The 26,069-nt window shown below is 46.8% G+C and overlaps 1 protein-coding gene across 10 annotated transcripts; it reads left to right on the top strand.

Annotated features, from left to right (window-relative positions):
• The first annotated feature begins 875 nt into the window (after window positions 1-875).
• VPS33B (VPS33B late endosome and lysosome associated) lies at window positions 876-24,890 on the top strand. Of its 10 annotated transcripts, none has more exons than XM_510601.7 (23): window positions 876-1,552; window positions 5,820-5,900; window positions 6,681-6,742; window positions 9,130-9,179; window positions 9,689-9,756; window positions 13,716-13,761; window positions 15,616-15,710; window positions 16,010-16,114; window positions 16,537-16,633; window positions 16,854-16,931; window positions 17,138-17,211; window positions 17,499-17,585; window positions 17,774-17,864; window positions 18,103-18,177; window positions 18,438-18,502; window positions 18,626-18,680; window positions 20,426-20,472; window positions 21,380-21,512; window positions 22,099-22,172; window positions 22,970-23,071; window positions 23,587-23,662; window positions 23,769-23,885; window positions 24,510-24,890. In XM_510601.7, exons 1-23 carry the CDS (start codon window positions 1,457-1,459, stop codon window positions 24,587-24,589), a joined length of 1,854 nt encoding a protein of 617 aa, XP_510601.2. In that variant the 5' UTR covers window positions 876-1,456; the 3' UTR covers window positions 24,590-24,890. The 10 variants fall into 10 exon arrangements, with proteins under 10 accessions (XP_510601.2, XP_009428136.1, XP_009428135.1 ...); XM_063795416.1 differs by having other exon boundaries at window positions 1,084-1,552; window positions 13,716-13,777; XM_063795414.1 differs by lacking the exon at window positions 6,681-6,742 and having other exon boundaries at window positions 1,085-1,552.
• The last annotated feature ends 1,179 nt before the right edge of the window (window positions 24,891-26,069 follow it).

Genomic DNA, 26,069 nt, shown 5'->3' with positions numbered 1-26,069 from the left:
AAACTTCAGTATGTATCTCAAAGAGATAAGGACTTGTTTTTAACAGAAATACAAGCCTGTATGACATAGAAATACAAAAAATAATAATATAGAAATACAATACCTGGCCCAACGTTGTGGCTCACGCCTGTAATCCCAGCACTTTGGGAGGCCAAGGCAGGCGGATCACTTGAGGTCAGGAGTTCGAGATCAGCCTGGCCAACATAGTGAAACCCCGTCTCTACCAAAAATACAAAAATTAGCCGGGCATGGTGGCACTCGCCTGTAATCCCAGTCTACTCGGGAGACTGAGGCAGGAGAATCTCTTGAACCTGGGGTGGCAGGGGGGTTGTTGCGCGGAGCTTGCAGTGAGCCGAGCTCCTCCACTAGGCAAAAGGGCGAGACTCTGTCAGGAAAAAAAAGAGAAGAAAAGAAATACAATACCCGAAAAGTTTTAGTAATTCCTTAAATCAGTTATCTTTGAATTATTATCCAAAAAAGATCCACACATTGAAACATTTTGTTGATACATCTCTTAAATCTCTTTTATTCTGAAGTGTTTTCCCCTCCCACATTTCCCACTTTGCCATTTTTTTGAAGACGACAGATCATTTGTCCCATATAATTTCCTACATTTTGGATATGGTTGATTTCATACCTTCGGTGTCTTAACATATTCCTGCTAATCTCTATATAGCCTATAAACTGGTAGTTAGATCTTGAGGCTTGATTAGGTTCAATTTTTGGCAATAGGTGATGCTCTGTATTTCCTATGCATCTCACCAGGAAATGATATGATGGTATGATTGATCAGAGTTGAGGTTATTGTTAGCTAGCCTGATGCATTCATTATGTCTTTTTTTTTTTTTTTTTTTTTTTTTTTTTTTTTTGAGGCAAGGTCTAGCTTTGTTGCCCAGGCTGGGGTGCAGTAGCGCGATCGCAGTTCACTGCAACCTCCGCCTCCCTGACTCGAGCGATTCTCCCACCTCGGCCTCTGGAGTGCTGCGACCCCAGGCGCCGCCACCCAATTAATAGACGCGTTGCCTCCGTTTTTCAAATGTCCCTTTCAGGACGCCGTCCCCTTCCTGGTACGCGAAGCGCTGGGAGCGAAAGGGACTTCCGGGAGATCCAGGAAGTCGCTTCTTTTTCTGGCAGAAGGCGGGGTTCTCCCCGTACGCTGCGGAGTCTCTGCGGGGTGTAGACCGGAATCCTGCTGACGGGCAGAGTGGATCAGGGAGGGAGGGTCGAGACACGGTGGCTGCAGGTCTGAGACAAGGCTGCTCCGAGGTAGTAGCTCTCTTGCCTGGAGGTGGCCATTCATTCCTGGAGTGCTGCTGAGGAGCGAGGGCCCCTCTGGGGTCTCTGGAAGTCGGTGCCCAGGCCTGAAGAATAGCCCCCCTTGCGCTTCCCTGGGCTGCGACCGGCCTTCTCAGAGCGAAGGGCGTCCTTCCACCCCGCGGCGCAGGTGACCGCTGCCATGGCTTTTCCCCATCGGCCAGACGCCCCTGAGCTGCCTGACTTCTCCATGCTGAAGAGGCTGGCTCGAGACCAGCTCATCTATCTGCTGGAGCAGGTCAGTGCTTGCCTGGCGCCTTTATCGCATCTACAGTTTAGCACTCATTGGATGCACATTTCTTCCTTGCCGTGCCCCTTTGATCTTGTTCTTGGCCCCTGGTATTGTCCTTGGAGCTTACCCAGCAGGTCCAGAATGAATCCAGGGAGTAGTAAGAGCTGTTTGGAACCTGGCCAGAGAGTTAATGGAAATCACCCCCCAACCCCGCATACAGGCAAGGGAGACACCATTAGTGCCAGGCATCCCTAGGGACGGAAAGATGGTTAAGACATCTTTGCCATTAGGGTTCTTACCACTCCAGTAGGAGCTGTATGAAGCACAAATTATCACACACAGGTGGTAAATGAGTGATAGAGCTAGTGTACCCGAAGAGTTCACAGTAAGTGATCATTTCTAGCTGGGGTGATGATCTAGGAGCTTCAAGGAGGTGAGTGTGAGTAATAAGCATATTTTCTTTGGAGACTAAGCATGCTCCAGGCAGATAGATTGGTAGGAGCAAAGTTGGCAAACCAGGGAAAGACAAGGCATGTAAGGGAAGACACCCATCAGCAGTTACACAGTAGCCACTGAAAAAAATTTTTTTTCCATTTGTGGCATGAGACAATACTTGATGATTCTAATAGTGATGTGTGTGGTGGCGTAAATGGGCAACAAGAAGGCCAGTTAGGAGACCGTAGATCAGACAAGAAATAAAGGCCCACACAAAATTGGTAGCAGTGGGAATGAAGGAAAGTGATGGATTTTTAAGTTATGGTGAAAGAAAACTCAAAGACTTACTGATTGGTTATAAATGTTGAAGGAGAAGCAAAAATGAGTGAGATTTTTAACCTGGGTTATTAGGAAAATAATACTGCCACTGTGATTTTAATGGATTACTTGTGTAATCATTTAGTTATTCATTTTATGTCTGTATTCCTCATTAGACTGGAAGGCGGGCAGGGATCATGTTTGTTTTGTTCAACACTACCTAGTGAGTACCTAGCTTAGAGTCAAGCACACACCATGTGCTTAATAAATATTTGTTGTATTAACATTGAATAGAAATGAGAAAAATAATTAGAAAAAGGAACAGGTTTGATGGGGGAAGTTGATTTGTTTGGGTTTGGATGGGGGAAGTTAAGATGCCCGTAAGAAATACAGCTTGTAACATCCAGCAGATAGAAATGTAGAACTGCAGCTGCATTGTGAGGACTGGAAGGAAGATGGATCAAGATGAGAACTGCAGGGCATCTTAGACCAGATTTTATTTCTATTTTATTTTATTTATTTTTTTGAGACACAGTCTCACTCCGTTGCCCAGGCTGGAGTGCAGTGGCGCGATCTTGGCTAACTGCAACCTCCACCTCCCGGGTTCAGGCGATTCTTCTGCCTCAGCCTCCCCAGTAGTTGGGATTACAGGCGCACGCTAGCCCACCTGGCTAATGTTTGTATTTTTAGTAGAGATAGGGTTTCACCATGTTGGCCAGGCTGGTCTCAAACTCCTGACCTCAGGTAATCTGCCCGTCCCAGCTTCCCAAAGTGCTGGGATTATAGGCTTGAGCTACCACTCCCGGCCTATTTCTCTTTAATACTTAGTGCTTGCACAGTGACATGCACATAAAAGACTTGCAACAAATGTCTGAAGAATTGAAAAGAGGTGCTAGTTAAAGCCACTAGTTCAGGTGAGATCAAGTAGAGGAGACCAAGAAGAGAAACTTGAGCCCACTGGGTGATTCAGCATGGCCAAAGTGGATTTCCAGGCAATAACGTCCTCTCCTAACTAACTTCTGACTTAATTTTTGTTAATGTGCACTGCTATTCAGCTTGAAATATCAGAATCATCTTTGCCTCTCCTTCACCCTGATACTTAACTGAACCAGTTGCTGAGTTCCGTGGATACTTCTTTACACATAACTTTTTTATGGTGATTATAAAATAACACTTGCACATTATAGAAAATGTAAGAAGATCAAGGAAAGTAAAAAGGAAAAAAAAACTACTTATAGCCCTACCATAAGTTATAAACACTACTAACACTGTTAATTTCTTTCAAGTATTAAAAAAAAATTAGGCTGGGTGCGGTGGCTCATGCCTGTAATCCCAGCACTTTGGGAGGCCAAGGCAGGCAGATCACCTGAGGTTGGGAGTTCGAGACCAGCCTGACCAACATGGAGAAACCCCATCTCTATTAAAAATACAAAATTAGCTGGGCATAGTGGCCCATGCTTGTAATCCCAGCTACTCAAGAGGCTGAGGCAGGAGAATTGCTTGAACCCAGGAGGTGGAGGTTGCGGTGAGCCGAGATCACGTCATTGCACTCCAGCCTGGGCAACAAAAGCGATACTCCATCTCAAAAAAAAAAAATTATATTACACATTCCATGTATCTCTTAATCTATTTTTGCTCACACCACCACCAGCCTAAATCAGGCCTCTTTCATTGCCACATGCTTGCACTCTGTGGATGGTTTTATTAACTCCCTAAGTGGACTCCCTGCCTCCTCTTTCTCTGGTCTTCAGATTCCTCTGACGTTTCCAGCTGATTGGAATGCTTCAATACACAAAAGCTTTATTTTTCTCTGTTAATTAGAGGATCAAGGCCACACTCCCCTAAGCTGGCATTTGGAGCCCTTCCTGCTCAATTCTAACCAACTATTTTGGTCTATTTTTCACCATTCACCTACCTCAAGATTTCCTACCCTCTGTTGACCATTTTGAGTTTGGGAAACTAAAAAATAAATAAACATTTAAAAAGGCCAAACGTGGTGGCTCACACCTGTAATCCCAACAGTTTGGGAGGCTGAGGCAGGTGGATCACCTGAGGAGGTCAGGGGTTCGAGAACACCCTGGCCAACATGACAAAATTCCATGTCTACTAAAAATACAAAAATTAGCCAGGTATGGTGGCATGCGCCTATAATCCCAGCTACTCGGGAGGCTGAGACAGGAGAATTGCTTGACCCTGGGAGGCAGAGGTTGCAGTGAGCTGAGGTCGTGCCACTGCACTCCAGCCTGGGCGACAGAGTAAGAATCTATCTTTAAAAAAAAAAAAAAAAAAAACAGGCCAGGAGTAGTGGCTCACACCTGTAATCCCAGCACTTTGGGAGGCCGAGGCAGGTGGATCACGAGGTCAGGAGTTCAAGACCAGCCTGGCCAAGATGGTGAAACACCGTCTCTACTAAAAATACAAAAATTAGCCGGGTGTGGTGGCGGGCACCTGTAATCTCAGCTACTCGGGAGGCTGAGGCAGAGAACTGCTTGAATCCGGGAGGCGGAGGTTGCAGTGAGCCGAGATCACGCCACTGCACTCCAGCCTGGGTGTCAGAGGGAGACTTCATCTCAAAAAACAAACAAACAAAACAAAACAACAAATAAGATTTTAAAAAAAAGATTTCCTGCCCTCTATACTGTTGACTTTTTGGGCTGGATCATTCTTTGTGGTGGGGGCTGGCCTGTGCATTGTTGGATGTCTAGCAGCATCCCTGGCCTCTACCCACGAGATGCCAGTAAAACCCCTACCCTGAGTCAGATAACCAAAAATGTGTCTGGACATTGCCAAATGTCCCTTGGAGGGCAAAATCGTCCCCTTACTACACAGCCTATGCTCTCTCTCTGATCTTTGCTGGACTGTCCTCTTCATCCATCCATGTCAACACCCTACTCATTTGTGAAGGCCTGGGTGAGAGGAAACTCCCAGTGACTTTCCCCTCCCTGTCACTAACTGTGACCTCTCCTTCCTCTGAACAGACATTGAGATCGGTGTCAGGAGTGGTGGTGCAGGAATCGTATGACAGGGATTGTGGGGTGGGGGAGTGGAAGGGTGATGGGGTGAGAACTGTCCTGGGTTTGCTAAGTTTTCTGCAGTGAACGTGTGCTATTTTATTTTGTACTTAGGAGAAAAATGCAAGGTGGGGTTCTGTTGTGTTTGGCTTTGTTCAGCAGGAGACCAGGGGTGGTTGGGAGCCAGAGTGGAGGAGGCAGCAGGGAAGGGGAGTGAGGTGCAGACCAAGGTCACAGGTGAGCAGAAGGGTTGAGTGACAAGGAGTTAACCTGAGAAAGAAGGTGGGATGTCTTCTTCCCACTGGTACAGAAAACGAGAAGGCAAAATAGGTAAATATACAGAGAAGTGTCAACTGTGGATACAGATAATAAATAAGGTGACGGGCTAGACGATACTTAGTGCCCTCCCACCTCAGAGACTGTTTCTGTTAGATGGGTGGCTGGGCCACTTCTCAGCTGCGGAAGCTCGTGTGACCTGTGAGTGACCCAACATATTGTGTCTCCTTCAGCTTCCTGGAAAAAAGGATTTATTCATTGAGGCAGATCTCATGAGCCCTTTGGATCGAATTGCCAATGTCTCCATCCTGAAGGTACCGTCCCTTTCCCCTGGGGGTCATGCCCCTCTTTGAGCAGTTTTTCTTTTGATGAACAATACAAACTACTGAAGAGTGACTACTCTTGTAGGGCAAATATAGGGTAGCTTAATTGGGTAGAAAAGGGAGATTGATGCTGTTCGTATTTTTTTGTTTTGTGTTTTTTTTGCGGGGGGAGACGGAGTCTCTCTCTGTTGCCCAGGCTGGAATACAGTGTAGTGGCACAATCACAGCTCACTGCAGCCTTGACCTCCTGGACTCAGGTGATCCTCCTGCCTCAGCTTCCCAAGTAGCTGGGACCACAGGCATGTGCCACTACACCTGGTTAATTTTTAAATTTAAATTTATTATTTATTTTTCTGAGTCTGTTTGCTACAGAATATATACATTTATTTATTTATTTATTTTTAATTTTGTAGAGATGGAGTCTTGTTATGTTACCCAGGCTGATCTCAAACTCCTGGGTTCAAGTGATCCTCCTACCTTGGCCTCCCAACATGCTGGGATTACAGGCATGAGCCACCACACCTGGCCCATACTGTTTTTATATTGTTTTATTTTAGGTTTTCCTATTGACAGTTTGAGGAAAATTCAGTGGGATGGTTGTCAGGGGAGCATAATTAGCATAATTAGGAAGCCCTCAAGAATTAGCATAATTAGGAAGCCCTCAAGAATTAGCATAATTAGGAAGCCCTCAAGAAGTCCCCTATCTTCGTGTCACACTTTGTGCTTTTCAGGCACTCTTATGTCCATTGTCTTATTGGATTCTCTCTGTAGCAACACGAAGTAGACAAGCTATACAAGGTGGAGAACAAGCCAGCCCTCAGCTCCAATGAACAGTGAGTGTCTGGGAGAGTCTGTCCCTACTCCAAGCTGGAAGAGGTCCCTAGGGGCACGTTTGCCTTTCATCTGTCCTTGGCTGAGATATATGGTTCACCTCCCTGAACTTTACAATTTCATGGCTAGGTTACTCTTCTGTTGTTTTGTTTTGTTTTGTTTTCTGTAGTTTCCTTTCTGTGGTTTCTTGTCCTCTTCCCTCTCTAATTTATAATAGTCTATAACCAGATTGACTAATCTTTCAAAATTATTTTCATCGTGCTTTTCTCAAGAACCTGCAAGGCAGCCGGGTGCGGCGGCTCACGCCTGTAATCCCAGCACTTTGGGAGGCTGAGGCGGGCGGACCTTCTGAGGTCAGGAGATAGAGACCAGCCTAGCTATCATGGTGAAACCCCATCTCTACTAAAAATACGAAAATTAGCCGGGTGTGGTGGCGTGTGCCTGTAATCCCAGCTACTCAGGAGGCTGAACCAGGCGAATCGCTTGAACCCGGGAGGCGATGAGTTGCAGTGAGCCAAGGTCGCGCCACTGCAGTCCAGCCTGGGTGACAGAGCAAGACTCCATCTCAAAAAAAAAAAAAGAAGAATCTGCAAGGCCTCTTATTACTTGCTGAAGATTGTCCACATTATTTGTCATAGACTTCAAGGCTGTCTGCAGCGTGGCCTCCCACGTTACTTTTCCAGCCTTGTCTCGTGTGTCCCCTTCAAGCCTCTGTTGACATGTGCTTCCACCCGCCTCTCAGCCTGTGCCTTCACCCTTTTCATCACTCCATTTGCTCTGCCTGAAATTCTCTCCTGTCCTCACTGCTCCTATAAAGAATGTCCATCCTTCAGAGCCCAGCCACCTCCTCCATGAAGCATTCTGTTGCCCTTCCAGTCCAGAGTGATTTTCTCCTCTGGATTTCCATGGCATCTTGTATTTGTCCTGTTCGCTCGGCATGTAGACATGTACAGCTGTTGTCTTGATTTTAAAGTATTTCTGAAACTTAATTAATGTACATGCTTTCTTAGAAGAAAAAATTCTCCTGGATACATGGAGAATATATCCATGTACCCCAGTTTGAAAAACATTATTTTCTATTACTTTCTTATATTTAAATTTTTTAATTAAATTTATTTATTTTCAGAGACAGGGTCTCACTCTGTTGCACAGGCTGGAGTGCAGTGGTGCAATCATAGCTCACTGCAGCCTTGAGCTCCTGGGCTCAAGGGATCCTCCTACCTCAGTCTCCTGAGTAACTGGGATTACAAGTGTGCAGCACTGCATCCACCTATAGTTTTATTTTATTTTTTTGAGTAGGAGTCTAACTCTGTCACCCAGGTTGGAGTGCAGTGGCGGGATCTGCCTCCCAGGTTCAAGCAATTCTCCTTCTTAGCCTCCCAAGTAGCTGTGATTACAGGCACCTGCCACCATGCCCAGCTAATTTTTGTATTTTTAGTAGAGATGGAGTTTCTCTATGTTGGCCAGGCTGGTCTTGAACTCTTGACCTCAGGTGATCTGCACTCCTTGGCCTCCCAAAATGCTGGGATTATAGGCATGCACCACCTCGCCAGGCCTTATAGTTCTTTTATTTTACTATTATTATTATTATTTATTATTATTTTTTTTTTTTTTTTTTTTTGAGACGGAGTTTAGCGCTTGTCATCCAGGCTGGAGAGCAATGGCGCGATCTGGGCTCACTGTAACCTCCACCTCCTGGGTTCAAGCGATTCTCCTGCCTCAGCCTCCTGAGTAGCTGGGATTACAGACATGCGCCACCATGCCCAGCCAATTTTTGTATTTTTAGTAGAGACGGGGTTTCACCATGTTGGCTGGGCTGGTCTCAAACTCCTGACCTCAGGTGATCCGCCCGCCTCTGCCTCCCAAAGTGCTGGGATTACAGCACTATTATTATTTTTAATAGAGATGAGGTCTCACTGTATTGCTGAGGCTAGTTTCGAACTCCTGAGCTCAAGCAATCTTCTCACCTTGGCTTCCCGGAGTGTTAAGATTACAGGTGTGAGCCACCACGCCCAGGCTTTATTTTTAACTGACAGATAATAATTGTATATTTTTATGGGGTATTCTTATATTGTTTTTCAGCACCGATTGTTAATATACTCCATATCTGCATCTTTTTTTGCCCACTGGATTGTAAATTATTTGAGAACAGGAACTTTTGGGTCCACCATAGGGCCAGTAATGTACCCAGCTCATCACATTATACCCATTATGTTGAGAGGTATCTTCTGTGGTTGGTGTATGGTGGACCAAGAGAATAGCATAGCTTTGGCTAGGATGAGACCTGTAGGGCAAATGGCGAAAGAGTTGGTATTGTTTCAGTTTCTTCTAAGTTGCTATCCAACTTGATAATTCTCCTTCACTGTTTTTTTTTCTTTCTCTCTCATAGATTGTGCTTCTTGGTCAGACCCCGCATCAAGAATATGCGATACATTGCCAGTGAGTGTGCCATGGTACTATGTGTAACTGTGGGAAAGGGCGGGCAAAATCTAAGGGCCTTGGCCATAAGGACCCTCTAATAAGAAAATAATTGTTTGGGTTGGCCGTAGCACTTGTGGAGGATGTCTGCTTCCCCGCTTCTTTTTTTTTTTTTTTTTTTTGAGACGGAGTTTCACTCTTGTTGCCCAGTGTGGAGTGCAATGGCATGATCTCGGCTCACTGCAACCTCCGCCTCCTGGGTTCAAGCGATTCTCTTGCCTTAGCCTCCCAAGTAGCTGGGATTACAGGTGCCCACCACCAGATCGGGCTAATTTTTTGTGTTTTTAGTAGAGACGGAGTTTCACCATGTTGGCCAGGCTGGTCGCAAACTCCTGACCTCAGATGATCCACCCGCCTCGGCCTCCCAAGTGCTGGGATTACAGGCGTGAACCACTGTGCCCGGCAGCTTCCCTGTTTCTAGCATAACAGATGGCCCATGACTTGCTGGGCTGCATTCCTTCTCTCTGTAGGTCTTGTCAATGCTGACAAATTGGCTGGCCGAACTCGCAAATACAAAGTGATCTTCAGCCCTCAAAAGGTGAGTTTGGATCCTGGAGGAAGTGGGATAAGGTAGAACAGGACTGAGGACCGGGCAGGGGTAAGGGGCCAACAGCACTACCTCCCTGTCTCCGTTCGTTTTCTGTTGCTGTAACAGAATACCTGAGACTAGGTAATTTATAATGAACAGAAATTTATTTAGCTCATGGTCTGGGGAGGTTGTGAAATCCAAGAGTGTGGGGCTGGCATCTGGCGAGGGTCATCCCATGGCAGAAGGGTGGAAGGTGGAAGCCAGCACATGAGACCAAGAGACACCCAGGGGCTGGACTCGCCTTATAGCAACCCACTCCTGCCATAAGGACATTAATTCATTCATCAGGACTCCTCCCTCATGACCCAATCACCTGTTATTAGGCTGCACCTCCCAACACTGTTGCACTGCGGATTCAGTTTCCAACAGATGAACTTTTGGGAGACACATTCAAACCATAGCACTCCCTCAAAGCAAATTATGTGTGATTGAACCTAATACCTGTCACTAACGCATCCTCAATTCATTAACATATCCTCATTTGTTTAGCAGAGGGTCTGTCATCATACTGTCCCAAATAAAGTATTGTGGAATTGTGCGAAGAGGCCTCTACGTAGATTTTTTTAAATGAAAAGCTTCACGCTTGCGAGGTAGAACCTGCTCTGTATCCCTAACACAAACTCTAGTATAGTAATGGTGCACAGTGTTACGGCTTTCCAGTGACTTTCTCCCTGTATCCCTTTAAGAATAAATACGATAAATCATCACCCTCCCTCTTCCCATCCCCTATGCTTATAAGGATGTGGCTGGGCTGCCCCTGGGTTACTAGAACCATGCCACCATATATTGGAAAAGCCTTTTCTTGCACAGGAAAGGAACCTTAGAGACTGTTTTACTCCACCCCAACTTTGAGCAGCTGAGGGAACTGAAGCCCATGCTCACACAGTGAGTTAGCACAGCCAGAGTAGAGCTCTTCCATCTTTAACTCAATAATTGCAGTACATATTTGGAGGCCCATCATAGTCTGTCCATTTCTTGATTCCATTGAGCTCCCCTCTCACCTCCACATCAGCTACGTGCATCCTCAATCCCAGTGATTGGGAGGAATGACGTTCCAGGCCTTTACCTTGCCAACCATAGGCCTCTAAAGCTACAGCAAGTAGTGCATGCATACTTACAGAAGGTAGAAGCTAGACTAGGAAGAACAGGGATTTATTCCTTTTCAATCTTTCTAAGAAAATTCTAGAGAAAATAGAGGCAGTAACTAAGGACTGAAGCCTCTGAAACCAGGCTGTCTGGATAAAATCCGCCCTTGAGGCCTTATTACCTGTGTGGTCTTGGGTTAGGTACTGAGCTGCTCCGTGTCTCGGTTTTCTCATCTGGAAGATAGAGTTGATAATAGTACTTATCTCTTAATTTAAGTGAGATGACTTTGAGTCTCTGTTGAAATAAGAAATCAAGTGGGACCCTAGGCTTATATTGTTTTCTCCTTCTGTTAAAGGAATAAGAGGAAAGAGCCAGTGACCTTCCTTTTAATGTCACCTGAACATTGATAGCACAATCTTACAAATATTTATCTTAGGATAATATGCTTAGGAATACAAACGTGAAGTATTATTACCAGGGCAAGAAATTATTGAGTAGGACAACCACTCAGAATTATAGGTACTTTTGAATGTTACTAAAGGAGTCATGGCAATAATTTCTAGTTCTTGGACTCTTACAAAACCTCTTTTTTTTTTTTTTTTTTTTTCCAAATTACGCTTCCAAGGACAGCTTTGGTGTTTTGTCTTGTTTTGTTTTGTTTTGTTTTGTTTTGTTTTTGGAGACCGTGCATTGCTCTGTCACCCAGACTGGAGTGCAGTGCCACAATCTCGGCTCACTGCAACCTCCGCCTCCCAGGTTCAAGCAATTCTCCTGCCTCAGCCTCCCAAGTAGCTGGGACTACAGATGTGCACCACCATGCCTGGCTAATTTTTTGTATTTTTAAAAGAGGTGGGGTTTTGCCATATTGCCCAAGCTGGTCTCGAACTCCTGAGCTCAGGCAATCCGCCCGCCTCTGCCTCCCAAAGTGCTAGGATTACAGGCATGAGCCACTGCGCCTGGCCAAGGACAGACTTGTATTAACAGGGAATAATCCTACAAGTTAAAATAATCCTACAAGCCTCTCTATTACACAGAAAAACAAAATAGGTATTTTTATGAGTGTTCTCCACTTAACACCTTATCTAATCAAATTCTTTGACCTAATTTTATATTAGGAGGCATCTCTCTCTCTTCTTTGAGACTCCTTTGTTAATTATGAAGATTGGCAGTTTTCAGACCTGGCTCTGGAATTCCATTACTTAGCATTAAAAGTTAAAAGCAGGCCTGAAGATTTCAGTTTTCCTGGCAGAAATGAGTGAGGGAGGAATAGGATTCTTCTGTGTAACAGTAAAATAAGGAGCACGTAGCATTGATCTACATCTCACAGAACTAGTATGAAGATGAAGACAAGTGATTTCTGTAAAACACTAAGAACAATGCCTAATCCATTTTAAGGGCTTACAACATTAGCTGTTAATAATGTCATCTCATTATCAGATGTGAGTGGCCTCAGCATTCTTTCTCATTACTTTCAAATATTCACCCTTTCCCCACTTACCTCAAAGGAGGAAGAGATCGTGGCCTTTTCCCTCCTAAGATGAGCTGTTCCATGCCAGTTCTTGGCCCCATTTCTGCTTTCCTTCTCCATTATCTTGCTTTACCAGGTAGACTTTCTCTTCTGCCTTCACCCATGTCTATCCCTTCTAAACAATGTCTCCCATTTCATCTCTTCTCCCTGTCAGGGCTCCCCCTTCTTTCATGGCCAGGCTTCTGTGAAGAATGTTCTGTTGTCACTGCTTCTGCTTCCTCATCTCTACCTTCATCGTTTCATCTAGTCTCCCTCAGGTCTCCGTTGTCAAATCCACTGGTGTCTATTTAATGTTAATCCTACTTAACTTTCCTGGCATTTGACACCGTTGCCCACCCTTCCTTGCAACTCTCACCTTTCCTGCCTTGACTGTTGCTGTTTTCTCCTGCCCCTGCCTCTCTGAGTATTCTTTCTCAGTCTTCCCTGCCAGGTCCTGTACTCTGGCCCCCTTTCATCTTGTGTTCCCTAGAGTCCTGTCCTTAGCTCTCCTCTGCGTGTTCTTTTCTCTTGGACAGACCATCTACTTTATTTATTTATTTGAGACAGGGCCTCACTCTGTTGCCCAGGCTGGAGTGCAGTGGCACAATCTCAGCTCACTGCAGCCTTGACCTCCTGGGCTCAAGTGATCCTCCCACCTCAGCCTCCTGAGTAACTGGGACTACAGGCACACACCACCATGCCCAGCTAATTTTTGCATTGTTTTGTAGAGATGGGGTGTCACTATGTTGCCCAGACTGGTCTAGAACTTCTGGGCTCAAGCGATTCACCTGCCTCGGCCTTCCAAAGTTCTGGGATTATAGGAGTGAGCCAGTGCACCCAGCCACATCATCCACTTTAAATACAGCGTATATGCTACTTAATCCCAAGTCCTTGTCTGTGTCTCCCAAGGTCCCGTGGGCATGTCCTAAACAGAACTCACTCTCCCTTGTACAGATCTTTTCCTCCCATCTGCTCCTCCACAATTTCCAGAGCACTTCATGCCGTTGCTCTCATCTCTGTCGGTACAACTTACCTTTTGAAGACAGCTGAACTCCTTCTCCTTTGTAAAGCTCTTCCATTCTCTCAGGGAGATAAGAAGCAATTTACTCAAACATAAATTAAATGGATGAGAAAGAACTGAAGTGCTGGGCTGAATGATTCTAATGGTCCTTTCTAGATCTTAAGAGTCTGGGTTCTCTTGTCTTTCACTGGGTTCGGTAATTATTGTCCTCATCAGTGACCACAGAGGAACTCCAGAGAAATGGAGAGAACAGAGAAGAAGGTAGTTACTAATCAATTTCCTTTTCTCTTTCAGTTTTATGCGTGTGAGATGGTGCTTGAGGAAGAGGGAATCTATGGAGGTGAGAGGAGATGAATGTGAGTGGAAAGGGAAAGAGAACACACAGAAGAAAAAACTGTTGTTCTCCAACCCCCCCACCCCGCCCCCGCCACCAGCTCCTTCTTTTCCTGGTCTTATTCCTGTTAGTGTAACAGGAGGAGAGGTTCCTGAGAATGGGAATGGGAATAGGACCACGAATTAGAACACTACTGGGGGCTGGGCGCGGTGGCTCGTGCCTGTAATCCCAGCGCTTTGGGAGGCCAAGGGGGTGGATCACCTGAGGTCAGGAGTTCGAGTCCAGCCTGGGCAACATGGTGAAACCCCATCTCTACTAAAAATACAATAATTAGCTGGGCGTGATGGCGCACGCCTGTAATCCCAGCTACTCGGGAGGCTGAGGCAGGAGAATTGCTTGAACCCGGGAGGCAGAGGTTGCAGTGAGCCGAGATCACGCCATTGCACTCCAGCCTGGGCAACAAGAGTGAGACTCAGAGAAAGGAAGGAAGGAAGAAAGAGAGAGAGAGAGAGAGAGAAAAAATAAAAGAAAAGAGAGAAAGAGAGAGAGAGAGGGAGGGAAAAGAAAGGATAAGAAAAGAACACTCCTGGGGTAGTATGAAAGGAACACCAGGGCTTAGAGTTGGAAATGACCAGCCACTCTTTTCTCACCTTCCAAGGCTCCCACAGGAAAAACTGGGCCTCCCCTCTGTGTATTCCTCACGCTATTCTCCACACAACCCAAACCTGATCACAGCCCTCCCTGCTGGAAATAGCAGCGGCTCAATATAAAGCCCAGAATCCCCAACATGCCTCCTATCCCTTGCACAGTCTGGCCCCTCCTGTCCCATTAGCCTCATCGTGTGCTGCTTCCTTCTCCTGACTCGCCACCCTCCAGCCAGAGAGACTTTACCCATGCTTTTCCAGGTACCCAGAACGTTCTCCACCCTATAGCTTTTTGCCTTCCCGAGTCTTACCCAAATTCTAAGCTTGATTTTCTCTTCTTGAGGGAAGTCTTTCCTATACCCCCAGTTGTGGTTACATCCCTTTAATATATGTGCTCACAGCTTGCTGTTTGACCTCTTTGGAGCACAACCGTGATTTAATACTTTGTGTCATAATTTGTCTGGTGTGTCTCCCTCACTAGACTGTAAGCTCCAGAAGGTTGGGAGCATGTCCATTTTGCTCACTGCTGTATCTCTGGTGTTCATACAGTCCTACATGTAGGCAGCTTTCAGTAAATAGTTGCTGAATAATGAATGAGTGAGCCGGGCATGGTGGCTCACACCTGTAATCCCAGCACTTTGGGAGGCCAAGGCGGGCAGATCACCAGAGGTCAGAAGTTTGGGACAAGCCTGGCCAACATGGCAAAACCCCGTCTCTGCCAAAAATACAAAAATTAGCTGGGCATGGTGGCGTGCACCTGTAATCCCAGCTACTTGGGAGGCTGAGGCAGGAGAATTGCTTGAACCCAGGAGGCGGAGGTTGCAGTGAGCCGAGACCGCACCATTGCACTCCAGCCTGGATGAAAAGAGCTAAACTCCGTCTCTAAATAAATAAATAAATAATGAATGAATGAATGAATGAATGAATGAATGTTTTCTCGGCACTTTTGGTCAGCCCTCTAGTAAAAACCCACCACTTATCACATTGTATTACAGGCTGCTGTGGACACGTCTCCTTTCCTTATCAGACTGTGAGCTCCTTAAGGGCAGGGACTGTGTTTTATTCTTCTTTGAGCCTCCATTGCTTAATGCAGTACTGGCATGTGGCAGGCACTCAAATATTTGTTGCACGCACTCAAATATTTGTGGCGGACCTTCTCTCTTAACGTGGAGCTAAGTACCTTCTGCAGGGAGGCTGATGCTCTCTGTCCCCACAGATGTGAGCTGTGATGAATGGGCCTTCTCTTTGCTGCCTCTTGATGTGGATCTGCTGAGCATGGAACTACCAGAATTTTTCAGGGATTACTTTCTGGTAAATGCAGAAGCCCTTGTGTCTTGGCATCAGGGGATGGGGACAAATGTGGGATGCAGAGGGCTAGAAATACCAATATAACCTTTGTCCAACGCAAGTAATTTATCACAAGTGATAGTGATGTGGTGATTGAGTGCTACAGATTGGTCTCTGTGGGACTTCCTGTGGAGCCAATGAAAATGAACCTTTCAAGCATCCCCCAGGCCCTGCCACCCTGCTCCAGGCTTCTAGGGCTAGCCACTTTCCAGGTGGTCCTACTGGGTTGATTCATATCTTTGTGGCTTGTGTGGTCCCTGCAGGAAGGAGATCAGCGTTGGATCAACACTGTAGCTCAGGCCTTACACCTTCTCAGCACTCTCTATGGACCCTTTCCAAACTGCTATGGAATTGGCAGGTGCGCCAAGGTAAGAGCACTAGCAGTACTGTTGTCCCAGCAGACTCTGTTTTCCCTGTTCTGTACCCTCCTGGGGTTATCCAAGGGCATCTGTGATATGAGGTGTATTCTTTACTTTGCTTTCATTGTTCTGGAATAGATCCTCAGAGAGGAGAACTTGTGTGGCTAACAGAGAAGCAGAAGCCAGGATCTCCTGGGTAGCATTCCTAAATCTCTTTTTATTTTGGGGACAGAGTAACACATCTTCTCATCAGTAGGAAGAGTGTTGGGGAAGGATAGACACAGACGGGAGTAGATAGGGCCATATTATGAATAATTAGCTCCTGTCTCGGGGACAAGAGGAAGTATCACGTGGAAAGGGCTGGCTTCTGTAGGTATGGGGCTGCAGTAGGGACCTGGACACAAGACTGAGGATGTCTTGGGCCCTGGCAGATGGCATATGAATTGTGGAGGAACCTGGAGGAGGAGGAGGATGGCGAAACCAAGGGCCGAAGGCCAGAGATTGGACATATCTTTCTCTTGGACAGAGGTAAATTATGCCCAGCGTTCCTGTCATCTTTCAGCCCTAGAAGACACGGGAATATGGAAAGCGTGGTGGCAAAGTTAAAATCCTAAAGTTAGGGCTGTGAATCCCAGCTTTGAGGAGCGTGGGTCCTTGGCCCTATGGAAAGTATCAAAGCTGCCCTTGGACATGCTGTGTAGAAGGCTGGGTCAGGGAGAACCTTCATGGTCAGGGATCTCTGTTTCAGATGTGGACTTTGTGACAGCACTTTGCTCCCAAGTGGTTTACGAGGGCCTAGTAGATGACACCTTCCGCATCAAGTGTGGTAAGTGCTATGGTCCTCTGCATCTTGGCAAGATGGACGGGTCATCAGCCTTGGCACCTCCCACATGGGGCAGGGTTTGTGGGAGAGACCCAGACCCTGAATGAACTGCTGGCTTCCAGATAGTTTGAGGACCTTTATGGCAGTTCAGGGAATGGTAGGAGAAGTCCTCATTGGAGATCCTAATAGCTGTCCCTCTGCTCTCAAAGGGAGTGTCGACTTTGGCCCAGAAGTCACATCCTCTGACAAGAGCCTGAAGGTGCTACTCAATGCCGAGGACAAGGTGAGGGTGTGGGTGCTAGCAATGGGCCCACCTAGGGCCACTGCTTATACCAGGCTGTGGGCCCCAGCTCTGAGAGGGGAGGCTGAGTCTATGGGAGAGAGGGTTTCCCCACCAGTTCAGAGCATCTCCTAGAACACGGAGTAGGCATTTGATATGAACTTACGGATCCCAGCTCAGCTTTCTTTGTATTTCTGCCAGAACACCTGAGTACCCTTCCTGTACTGTCATTCTACTGCTAAGTTATGGTTCTGACAGAGTAAGCTGTTCTTGTCTTACTGTCCTCACAGGTGTTTAATGAGATTCGGAATGAGCACTTCTCCAATGTCTTTGGCTTCTTGAGCCAGAAGGCCCGGAACTTGCAGGCCCAGTATGATGTGAGGCTCCAAGCCCTGGTCCTCTGTTTTGTTGCCTCAGTGGCTTCCCAAGGCTGCTGCCCTTGGGCTCCCCTTCTAATTCTGTGACAGGTTCCCTGTCCTTTCTCATGGATGGATGGCAACTGAGGGAGGGTGGTGGTTTCTCGTGTCTGAGGTTGGGGGGTTCACCTTTGGGAATTTTCCCACAGCGCCGGAGAGGCATGGACATTAAGCAGATGAAGAATTTCGTGTCCCAGGAGCTCAAGGGCCTGAAACAGGAGCACCGCCTGCTGAGTCTCCGTAGGTTTCAGCTTGAGGGGCGTGAGGGGAAGTGACTGTGTCCCTCTGGGGAAAGCTCCAGAGGACCATTACTCCCGAGGAGGAGATCCCTGTTCATCTGATGCATATGGTCTTATTTGGTGTAAAGTGGGAAGAAGTGCTTTTGGATTTTGCCTTAGGAGGTTTTTATTCTTCTGGACAATAAAGGGACATCTTTCTAGAACCAGGAATATGTCAGCTCCCTTTGTCCAACCTGCAGATATTGGGGCCTGTGAATCCATCATGAAGAAGAAAACCAAGCAGGATTTCCAGGAGCTAATCAAGACTGAGCATGGTAACTGCCGCAGCCTTGCTGTGCTACTGCCCACGCTTCTACTTCCCCAGCTCCCAGCCCCGTCCCACCCTTAAAAGATGTTCTCTGGCTCTTTCCAGCTGACACTGGCTATGTGGAATGCTGGTTCCTGCTAGAAGTCCTGGGGGTCCCTTAACCCACCCCAAGGATGGAGAAAGAGATGGGGAGACAGACACCTGTTAGCATAGATGGCAACAGCTGAGCTGGCCCCCAGTAACAGGCTCTCCTCTGATTACTCACAGCACTCCTAGAGGGGTTCAACATCCGGGAGAGCACCAGCTACATTGAGGAACACATAGACCGGCAGGTGCGCGGGTGGACGGCTGGGGGTGCCAAGAATGGCATTTAGAGGTGGGGTTGGCCTTAAGCAGAAGGAAAAGAACACGTGTTGTGAAGCTTCAGTTCTCCTTGATTCTTTCTTCCTATGCAGGTGTCGCCTATAGAAAGCCTGCGCCTCATGTGCCTTTTGTCCATCACTGAGAATGGTGAGCCCAAAAGACTGAAGATGAGAATGTCAGATTGAGAAACTATGCCTTAGGGACAGAAGAAGTGATTTTGAAAGGCTAAGGCAAATGTCTTAGCAAACAGAATGTTTCCCTGTAATTTAATGGATTCTTTTTTGTTTGGGGTGAATTATCACCAGGACACAGGGTAATTTATTGCTTTAGCCCTAAGCGGGACCACATCCAGGCCACCCTAGAGCCTTGTCATATCTTAGGACTGCAGGGGTGCAGAGCTGAGTGGCATTTCTCTCATCACTCCATCTGTCCTTATTTTCAATAAGATAAAGATACATTCCAGGAAAAAGGGACAGCAAGTTAATTTCATGAACATTTATTTTATTTATTTATTTTTTTGAGACAAGACTCTCGCTCTGTCACCCATGCTGGAGTACAGTGGTGCGATCTCAGCTCACCACAACCCCCACCTCCTGGGTTCAAGTGATTCTCCTGCCTCAGCCTCCTGAGTAGCTGGGACTACAGGTGTGCACCACCACGCCCAGCTAGTTTTCATGAACATTTCTAAAATTCCAGATTGTGCAACCTTCATGGCAACTTGTTTTTACTGTTGAAGTCTTCCAGTTGGTGAATATTCTTGAAGGTTGCCTTCTTTTTCTTTTTCTTCCTTTTTTTTTTTTTTTAAGACAGAGTCTTGCTCTGTTGCCTAGGCTGGAGTGCAATGGCACGATCTCGGCTCACTGCAACCTCCACCTCCCAGGTTGAAGCGATTTCTCACCTCAGCCTCTCGAGTAGCTGTGACTACAGATGCACGCTATCATACCCAGCTAATTTTTGTATTTTTAATAGAGACGGGGTTTTGTTACGTTGGCCAGGCTGGTCTGGAACTCCTGACCTCAGGTGATCCACCTGCCTCGGCTTCCCTAAGTTCTGGGATTAGAGGAGTGAGCTACTGTGCCCGGCCAAAGGTTGCTTTCTACCCAGAGAAGTATTTGCTTATTCTAAATCTCATTTACTGCAGTTAGAATCCCAGTTATTATTACCTCTATGGAGAAAAACATATAAGACTGTGCTTTTGGAACTCATTTGAACACTTTTCCTATTTCTCAATAGTTGTGAAGCAGTTCCTAGTAGAACTGCCCCTTAGCCAGAAAGAAATGCATGAGTCTGCCAGGTGCGGTGGCTCATGCCTGTAATCCCAGCACTTTGGGAGGCTAAGGCAGGCGGATCTTGAGATAAGGAGTTGGAGACCAGCCTGACCAACATAGTGAAACCCTGTCTCTACTAAAAATACAAAAATTAGCCAGGTGTGGTGGCGCATGCCTGTAATCCCAGCTACTCAGGAGGCTGAGGCAGGAGAATGGCTTGAACCCGGGAGGCGGAGGTTGCAGTGAGCCAAGATCGCACCACTGCACTCCAGCCTGGGTGACAGAGCAAGACTCCATCTCTAAATAAATAAATAAATAAATGCATGAGTCGTCACTTCTCCTCCCTCCTGCTGCATCCTCCCCACATCCCACTACGATCACCGTTAGTTCCAGTGTCCCCTCCTCAGCACCCTTACGTTTCACAGCTCTTCTTGGGAGCTCCCAGACCAAGGCTTTATCTTTCAATAAGCAAGCTTAAATTTAGAACCAACTGTATACTCTGCAGGGTTAACATTTACTGAATCCTTCCTCCTGAAGAAGGCGTTCGTTGCTGGTTGATCTGTACATTTTAGGGTGCCTCTGCCGGCCTTTCTCATGCACCTGTCTTATTTTCTTCACTCTTAGGTTTGATCCCCAAGGATTACCGATCTCTGAAAACACAGTATCTGCAGGTAAGGCCTGGAGAATGTATTCTTGAGGGAACTTGATGGAGGGCAGTTATTGGGCATTTTTGAAAGAGGCAAGAGAAGTGGCCCCTTTCCTGCCTCCATTACCCTCCTGTTTCCATTCAGGCCTCCCTCTTAGAGCTACTAGGGAGAGTCACCTTTCAGCACGCCTCTCTGCCCTCTACCCTTGTTTCACCCCACACACTGACGGCGCATGGCCAGTGCTGAGAATTTAAACATTTCAGTGCTGGCCCCAGTGGTGAGTTCTTACTCCTGGGAGTCTCCCTCATTTTAGCACCGTGTGAGGCATTGATTCAGCTTTCCTTCCTGGTACTTCTCAAGTCTTACTTCATCCAGGAAGCCTTTCCCATACATCCATGGGTCTCTAAAGTCTCATGCTGCTTTTTATTCTTCTTTGTTTGGTGCTAATTATTTCTTTTCTTTTTTTTTTTTTTTTTTTTATTTCGAGACGATGTCTCGCTCTGTTGCCCAAGCTAGAGTGCAGTGGCGCGATCTCCGCTCACTGCAGACTCTGCCTCCTAGGTTCAAGCATTTCTGTGCCTCAGCCTCCTGAGGAGCTGAGACTACAGGCACGAGCCACCATGCCCAGCTAATTTTTGTATTTTTAGTAGAGATGGGGTTTCACCATGTTGGCCAGGCTGGTCTCAAACTTCTGACCTCAAGTGATCTGCCTTCCCTGGCCTCCCAAACCCAAAGTGCTGGGATTACAGGCATAAGCCACCGCTCCCAGCCCTGTTTGGTTATTTCTGATGTGAAAATTTATCTCAACAAAGTGTGAGCTCCTTCACAGTGCAGCAGAGGCTTCATAGTCCTTCTGCTCAACTCTGTAGTACCTGACAGTGCTAGATGCTCTTTGGACACTCAGTAAATAGTCTAATTGCATCTTCTTCAGAGCTATGGCCCTGAGCACCTGCTAACCTTCTCCAATCTGCGAAGAGCTGGGCTCCTAACGGAGCAGGCCCCCGGGGACACCCTCACAGCCGTGGAGAGTAAAGTGAGCAAGCTGGTGACCGACAAGGCTGCAGGTAAGCAGGGAGCACAAGTGACCCCTGCTCCAGCTGTTGTCCTGACTTCTCTCAACAGGCAGCATGCTGGGAGGGACAGAATGAATTGGAGAAGGTGGACTGATTCCTTCCTATTAATGTCATTACTATTATTACTACTACTTCTGCTAGTAAGAGCGGTTTCCACATAGTAAACACTTACCATGTGCTGAGCCCTTTAGTTTCTCATTTAATCTCACAAAGACTATGAGATAAATTTTCTCATCCTCATTTTATGATGAAACTGAGGCTTAGAGAATTAAGTGATTTGTCCAGGGTCCCTTAGTTAGTAAGTTAGGTCGGTTTAACTCCAAAGCACATACCAATAAACTCGGGTTACCCTGTGGATTGCATTTAGTAGAGAGCTGGTACACCGTAGGAGGGGGAAGACTGTGGGTGGGGAGAAGGGTGGGGAGTATATCTTGATTAGTTCCAGGGAATTATAGTTGAATAGCTTCCGAGAGTTTTTGGATGTGATTGGTGCTGTCGTGTCCTGAATGGTGTTATCTGTGGCAGTGTCATGAATCCATAGACCTTAGGTGAAACCTGACACAGATTTCTTCCCCAGGAAAGATTACTGATGCCTTCAGTTCTCTGGCCAAGAGGAGCAATTTTCGTGCCATCAGCAAAAAGCTGAATTTGGTATGTGGAACAGGGATGGTTAGGGGAGACAGTGGGTTCATTCCATTGTGGAGTACTTTTTTTTTTTTTTTTTTTTTTTGAGAGGGAGTCTTGCTCTGTTGCCCAGGCTGGAGTGCAGTGGCACAATCTCAGCTCACTGCAACCTCTGCCTCCCAGGTTCAAGTGATTCTGCTGCCTCAGCCTCCCAAGGGATTACAGGCATGTGCCACCACACCCAGCTAATTTTTGTATTTTTAGTAGAGACAAGGTTTCCCCATGTTGGCCAGGCTGGTCTTGAACTTCTGACCTCAGGTGATCCGCCCACCTCGGCCTCCCAAAGTGCTGGGATTACAGGCATGAGCCACTGCGCCCAGCCCATTGTGGAGTACTTTGAATCCACAAAAACCTTTTTGTCATTTCATGTGTATAAAGATTCTTTTGTTTGGTAGTCTTACAGCATGGTAGATTCATTCATTTAATCAACATGTAACAAGCACCTGCCAATGCCAGAGAATATTCTAAGTGCTGCTTCAGTGACAACCATATCCTGTGTCACTTAAGGGCAGGGAAAGGAGAACCCATCCCTCCAGCCCCTTTACATTATTCAATAATGGCGCATGGGAACTCATTCCAGAGAACTGGCAGTTACTGAACAGAAACTGCCATCTTCCGTTATGGATTCTCTTTTCAGGGCTATTGCTGGTTCTCCCTTTAGTTGAAGTAAGAATTGTTCCTTGGGCTATGCCACTTTATCTGATCCTTTAAAGGGTTAGGGAGCTGAGCTGTCACTTGCCTAATGAAGTCCCTTTGTCTTACAGATCCCACGTGTGGACGGTGAGTATGATCTGAAAGTGCCCCGAGACATGGCTTACGTCTTCAGTGGTGCTTATGTGCCCCTGAGCTGCCGAATCATTGAGCAGGTGAGAGCATGTTACTCTTGCTCCCATTCATATTTCACTCTCTCTGCTTTCTCTTGGTCCCTGGCCTGTCTCAACTTTTTTTTTTTTTTCTTTGAGAGATGGAGTCTTGCTCTGTCACCCAGGCTGGAGTGCAGTGGCGCGATCTTGGCTCACTGCAACCTCCGCCTCCCGGATTCAAGTGATTCTCCTGCCTCAGCTTCCCAAGTAGCTGGACTACAGGCATGTGCCACTGCACCCAGCTAATTTTTGTATTTTTAGTAGAGATGGGGTTTCATATAGACGGGGCCAACTATATGTTGGCCAGGCTGGTCTCGAACTCCTGACCTCAGGTGATCCCCCCGCCTCAAACTCCTAAAGTGTTGGAATTACAGGCGTGAGCCACCACACCTGGCCCTGTCTCAACTTTTTGCTACTTGAGTAATGAGCAAGAAATGTGACAGTCTGGCTGCTGTGCCCTTCCTTTCCTAAGCCTGATACTGTCTGTAGCCTTAAAAACAGTGCTTACACCTTCCCAGGTGCTAGAGCGGCGAAGCTGGCAGGGCCTTGATGAGGTGGTACGGCTGCTCAACTGCAGTGACTTTGCATTCACAGGTATGTGGCATTAACAGTGGGGTAGGCTGGCAGTGAGAGGTGGGCTGGATGCACCACTCAGGACTAGCATGTCAGGGAAGAGCTGAATCTGGTCTGATCCTCACAGATATGACTAAGGAAGACAAGGCTTCCAGTGAGTCCCTGCGCCTCATCTTGGTGGTGTTCTTGGGTGGTTGTACATTCTCTGAGATCTCAGCCCTCCGGTTCCTGGGCAGAGAGAAAGGTAAGAGAGAGCAGAAAGGTGAGAATTGGCCTGCATTGTATCTGGGTAACAAAGTGTCAGCTGGGCACGGTGGTTCATGCCTGTAATCTCAGCACTTTGGGAGGTGGAGGCGGGCAGATCACCTGAGGTCAGGAGTTCGAGACTAGCCTGACCAACATGGTGAAACCCCATCTCTACGAAAAATACAAAAATTAGCCAGGCATGGTGGCGGGTGCCTGTAATGCTAACTACTCGGGAGGCTGAGGCAGGAGAATTGCTTGAACCCGGGAGGTGGAGGTTGCAGTGAGCTGAGATTGCGCCATTGCACTCCAGCCTGGGCAACAATAGCAAAACTCTATCTCAAGAAAAAAAAAAAAAAAAAACATGCAAAGTGTCCTGCACAGGAATATTTTTCTCCTGGCCTCAGAGTACAACTTGCCATAGCCTTACTGTGGGCTGCCACAGCAGGGAGCCCAGTTATACCAGTCGTAGAAAGCAGTGGTGCCCAAGAGCATGGCACTCACGTCTCTGTCTATAAACTGGTGCTGTGACCCCGTGGGGACTGTGGAACTGGAGGGGCTCTATGGTTGCCGTTGGGGCCTAAGATCTGTGCTGTCTCTTCTGCTGCTGCATTTGACTCCTTAGGCCACAGGTTCATTTTCCTGACGACAGCAGTCACAAACAGCGCTCGCCTCATGGAGGCCATGAGTGAGGTGAAAGCCTGATGTTTCTCCCGGCCGGTGTTGACATCTTCCCTGAACACATTCCTCAGTGAGATGCAGGCATCTGGCACCCAGCTGCTATAACCAAGTGTCCACCAACTACCTGCTAAGAGCCGGGAGCATGGAACGTGTTGGGATTTAGAGAACATATCTGAGAAAAGAGTTCACTTCCTGCTCCCAGGATATTTCTCTTTTCTGTTTATGAAGTACAACCCATGCTGCTAAGATACGAGCAGGAAGAGGTATCCTTTGCTAAATCCTGTTTGAATATCATTGTAAATAAAGCCTCTGCTCTCAGATGTAATACGTTTGTCGTTCTGGACACGCATTTCCCTCTTTATTAGTGAAAGCCCACTGGAGCTTTCTACAGGGGCTTCCTATGCTTCTTGGCCTGGACTTTGTAGTGGCTCCAGGCCTGGTCTGGTTCTTCCCGGTAAAACTCACTCTACCACTCTGTACCTGAGTTTCCTCAACCATAAAATGAGGGAGATGGCTGAGGTGACCAGCAAGCACGTTTCCAGTTCTAAAATGTTGTGATTCGTTACATTTTTGAGAAAATGACTTTGTTGTTTTAATTTAAGGAGGCACTTCAATTTTAAGCGTTTGTTTCTTATTGCAGAATGAAAGATTGTGTGCCATTAGAGCCATTTCAGGCATCAGCAAACAGTGCTCCTATAAATGTGCCAGCACCCTCCTCATTGCTGATGCTAGTAGCCTTTCTCTCTCTCTCTTTACTTTTTAAAAATGATGAAATATAGGCCAGGTGCTGTGGCTCATGCCTGTAATCACTGCAGTTTTGGAGGCCGAGGCAAGAGGAACGCTTGAACCCCGGAGTTTGAGACCAGCCTGGATAACATGGCAAGACCCCATCTCTACAAAAAATAAAAAAATTAGCCGAGGGTGGTGGCACACACCTGTATTCCTAGCTACTGGGGAGGCTGAGGTGGGAGGATCCTTTGAGCCCAGGAGGTCGAGGCTGCAGTAAGCTGTGACCTTGTCTCAAAAAAAAAAAAAAAAAGAAGGAATTACAACCACCTGTATTAGTGGCCTCTTTTCAGGCCTCTTCCAACTTGATCTCACTGATGACTATGCTTTCCTTGAAATTGTCTTATTCAGCTTCCATAATACCCTTTCTTTGTCCTCCCACGGTCTCTTAGGTTGTTCTTTACTCCTCTCTGCTCATCCCATTTGCTGACATCTCCCCTCTCTCTGTCCTTTGTTGTCATCCACTTCCAGATCTCAAGCCTTCATCTCACTCCTTAGCACCACACAAGTATTTCCTACCTGGTCATTCCACAGGCACTTCAAACTCAGCATGTACAAAATAAACTCATGAGTGGAAGCTCCTGTCCCTACTTGAATCCTTTAATCTGCTCTTCTTCCTGTATTCCCAAACTTTGTTCAAATGAGCAAAAAATCGTATTCTTGACCTCAGATTTTTTCTTTCTATGCCCCACCTTCAGCTGGTTCCCTTGTGCTATTG

The sequence above is a fragment of the Pan troglodytes genome, chromosome 16 (assembly GCF_028858775.2).
Source record: "Pan troglodytes isolate AG18354 chromosome 16, NHGRI_mPanTro3-v2.0_pri, whole genome shotgun sequence".
Taxonomy (NCBI): Eukaryota; Metazoa; Chordata; class Mammalia; order Primates; family Hominidae; genus Pan; species Pan troglodytes.
Note: the sequence above shows the minus strand (reverse complement) of the source record. Positions and strands in the feature narration are given on the sequence as shown.

What these genes read in the sequence shown, in the direction of transcription:
- VPS33B (XM_510601.7), top strand. Translation starts at nt 1,457, where the DNA reads ATGGCTTTTCCCCATCGGCCAGACGCCCCTGAGCTGCCTGACTTCTCC. An exon ending in ACTTGCAGGCCCAGTATGAT is followed by an intron (nt 17,586 to 17,773) that starts GTGAGGCTCCAA and finishes ATTTTCCCACAG; the next exon opens with CGCCGGAGAGGCATGGACAT. An exon ending in CAGTGACTTTGCATTCACAG is followed by an intron (nt 23,663 to 23,768) that starts GTATGTGGCATT and finishes TGATCCTCACAG; the next exon opens with ATATGACTAAGGAAGACAAG.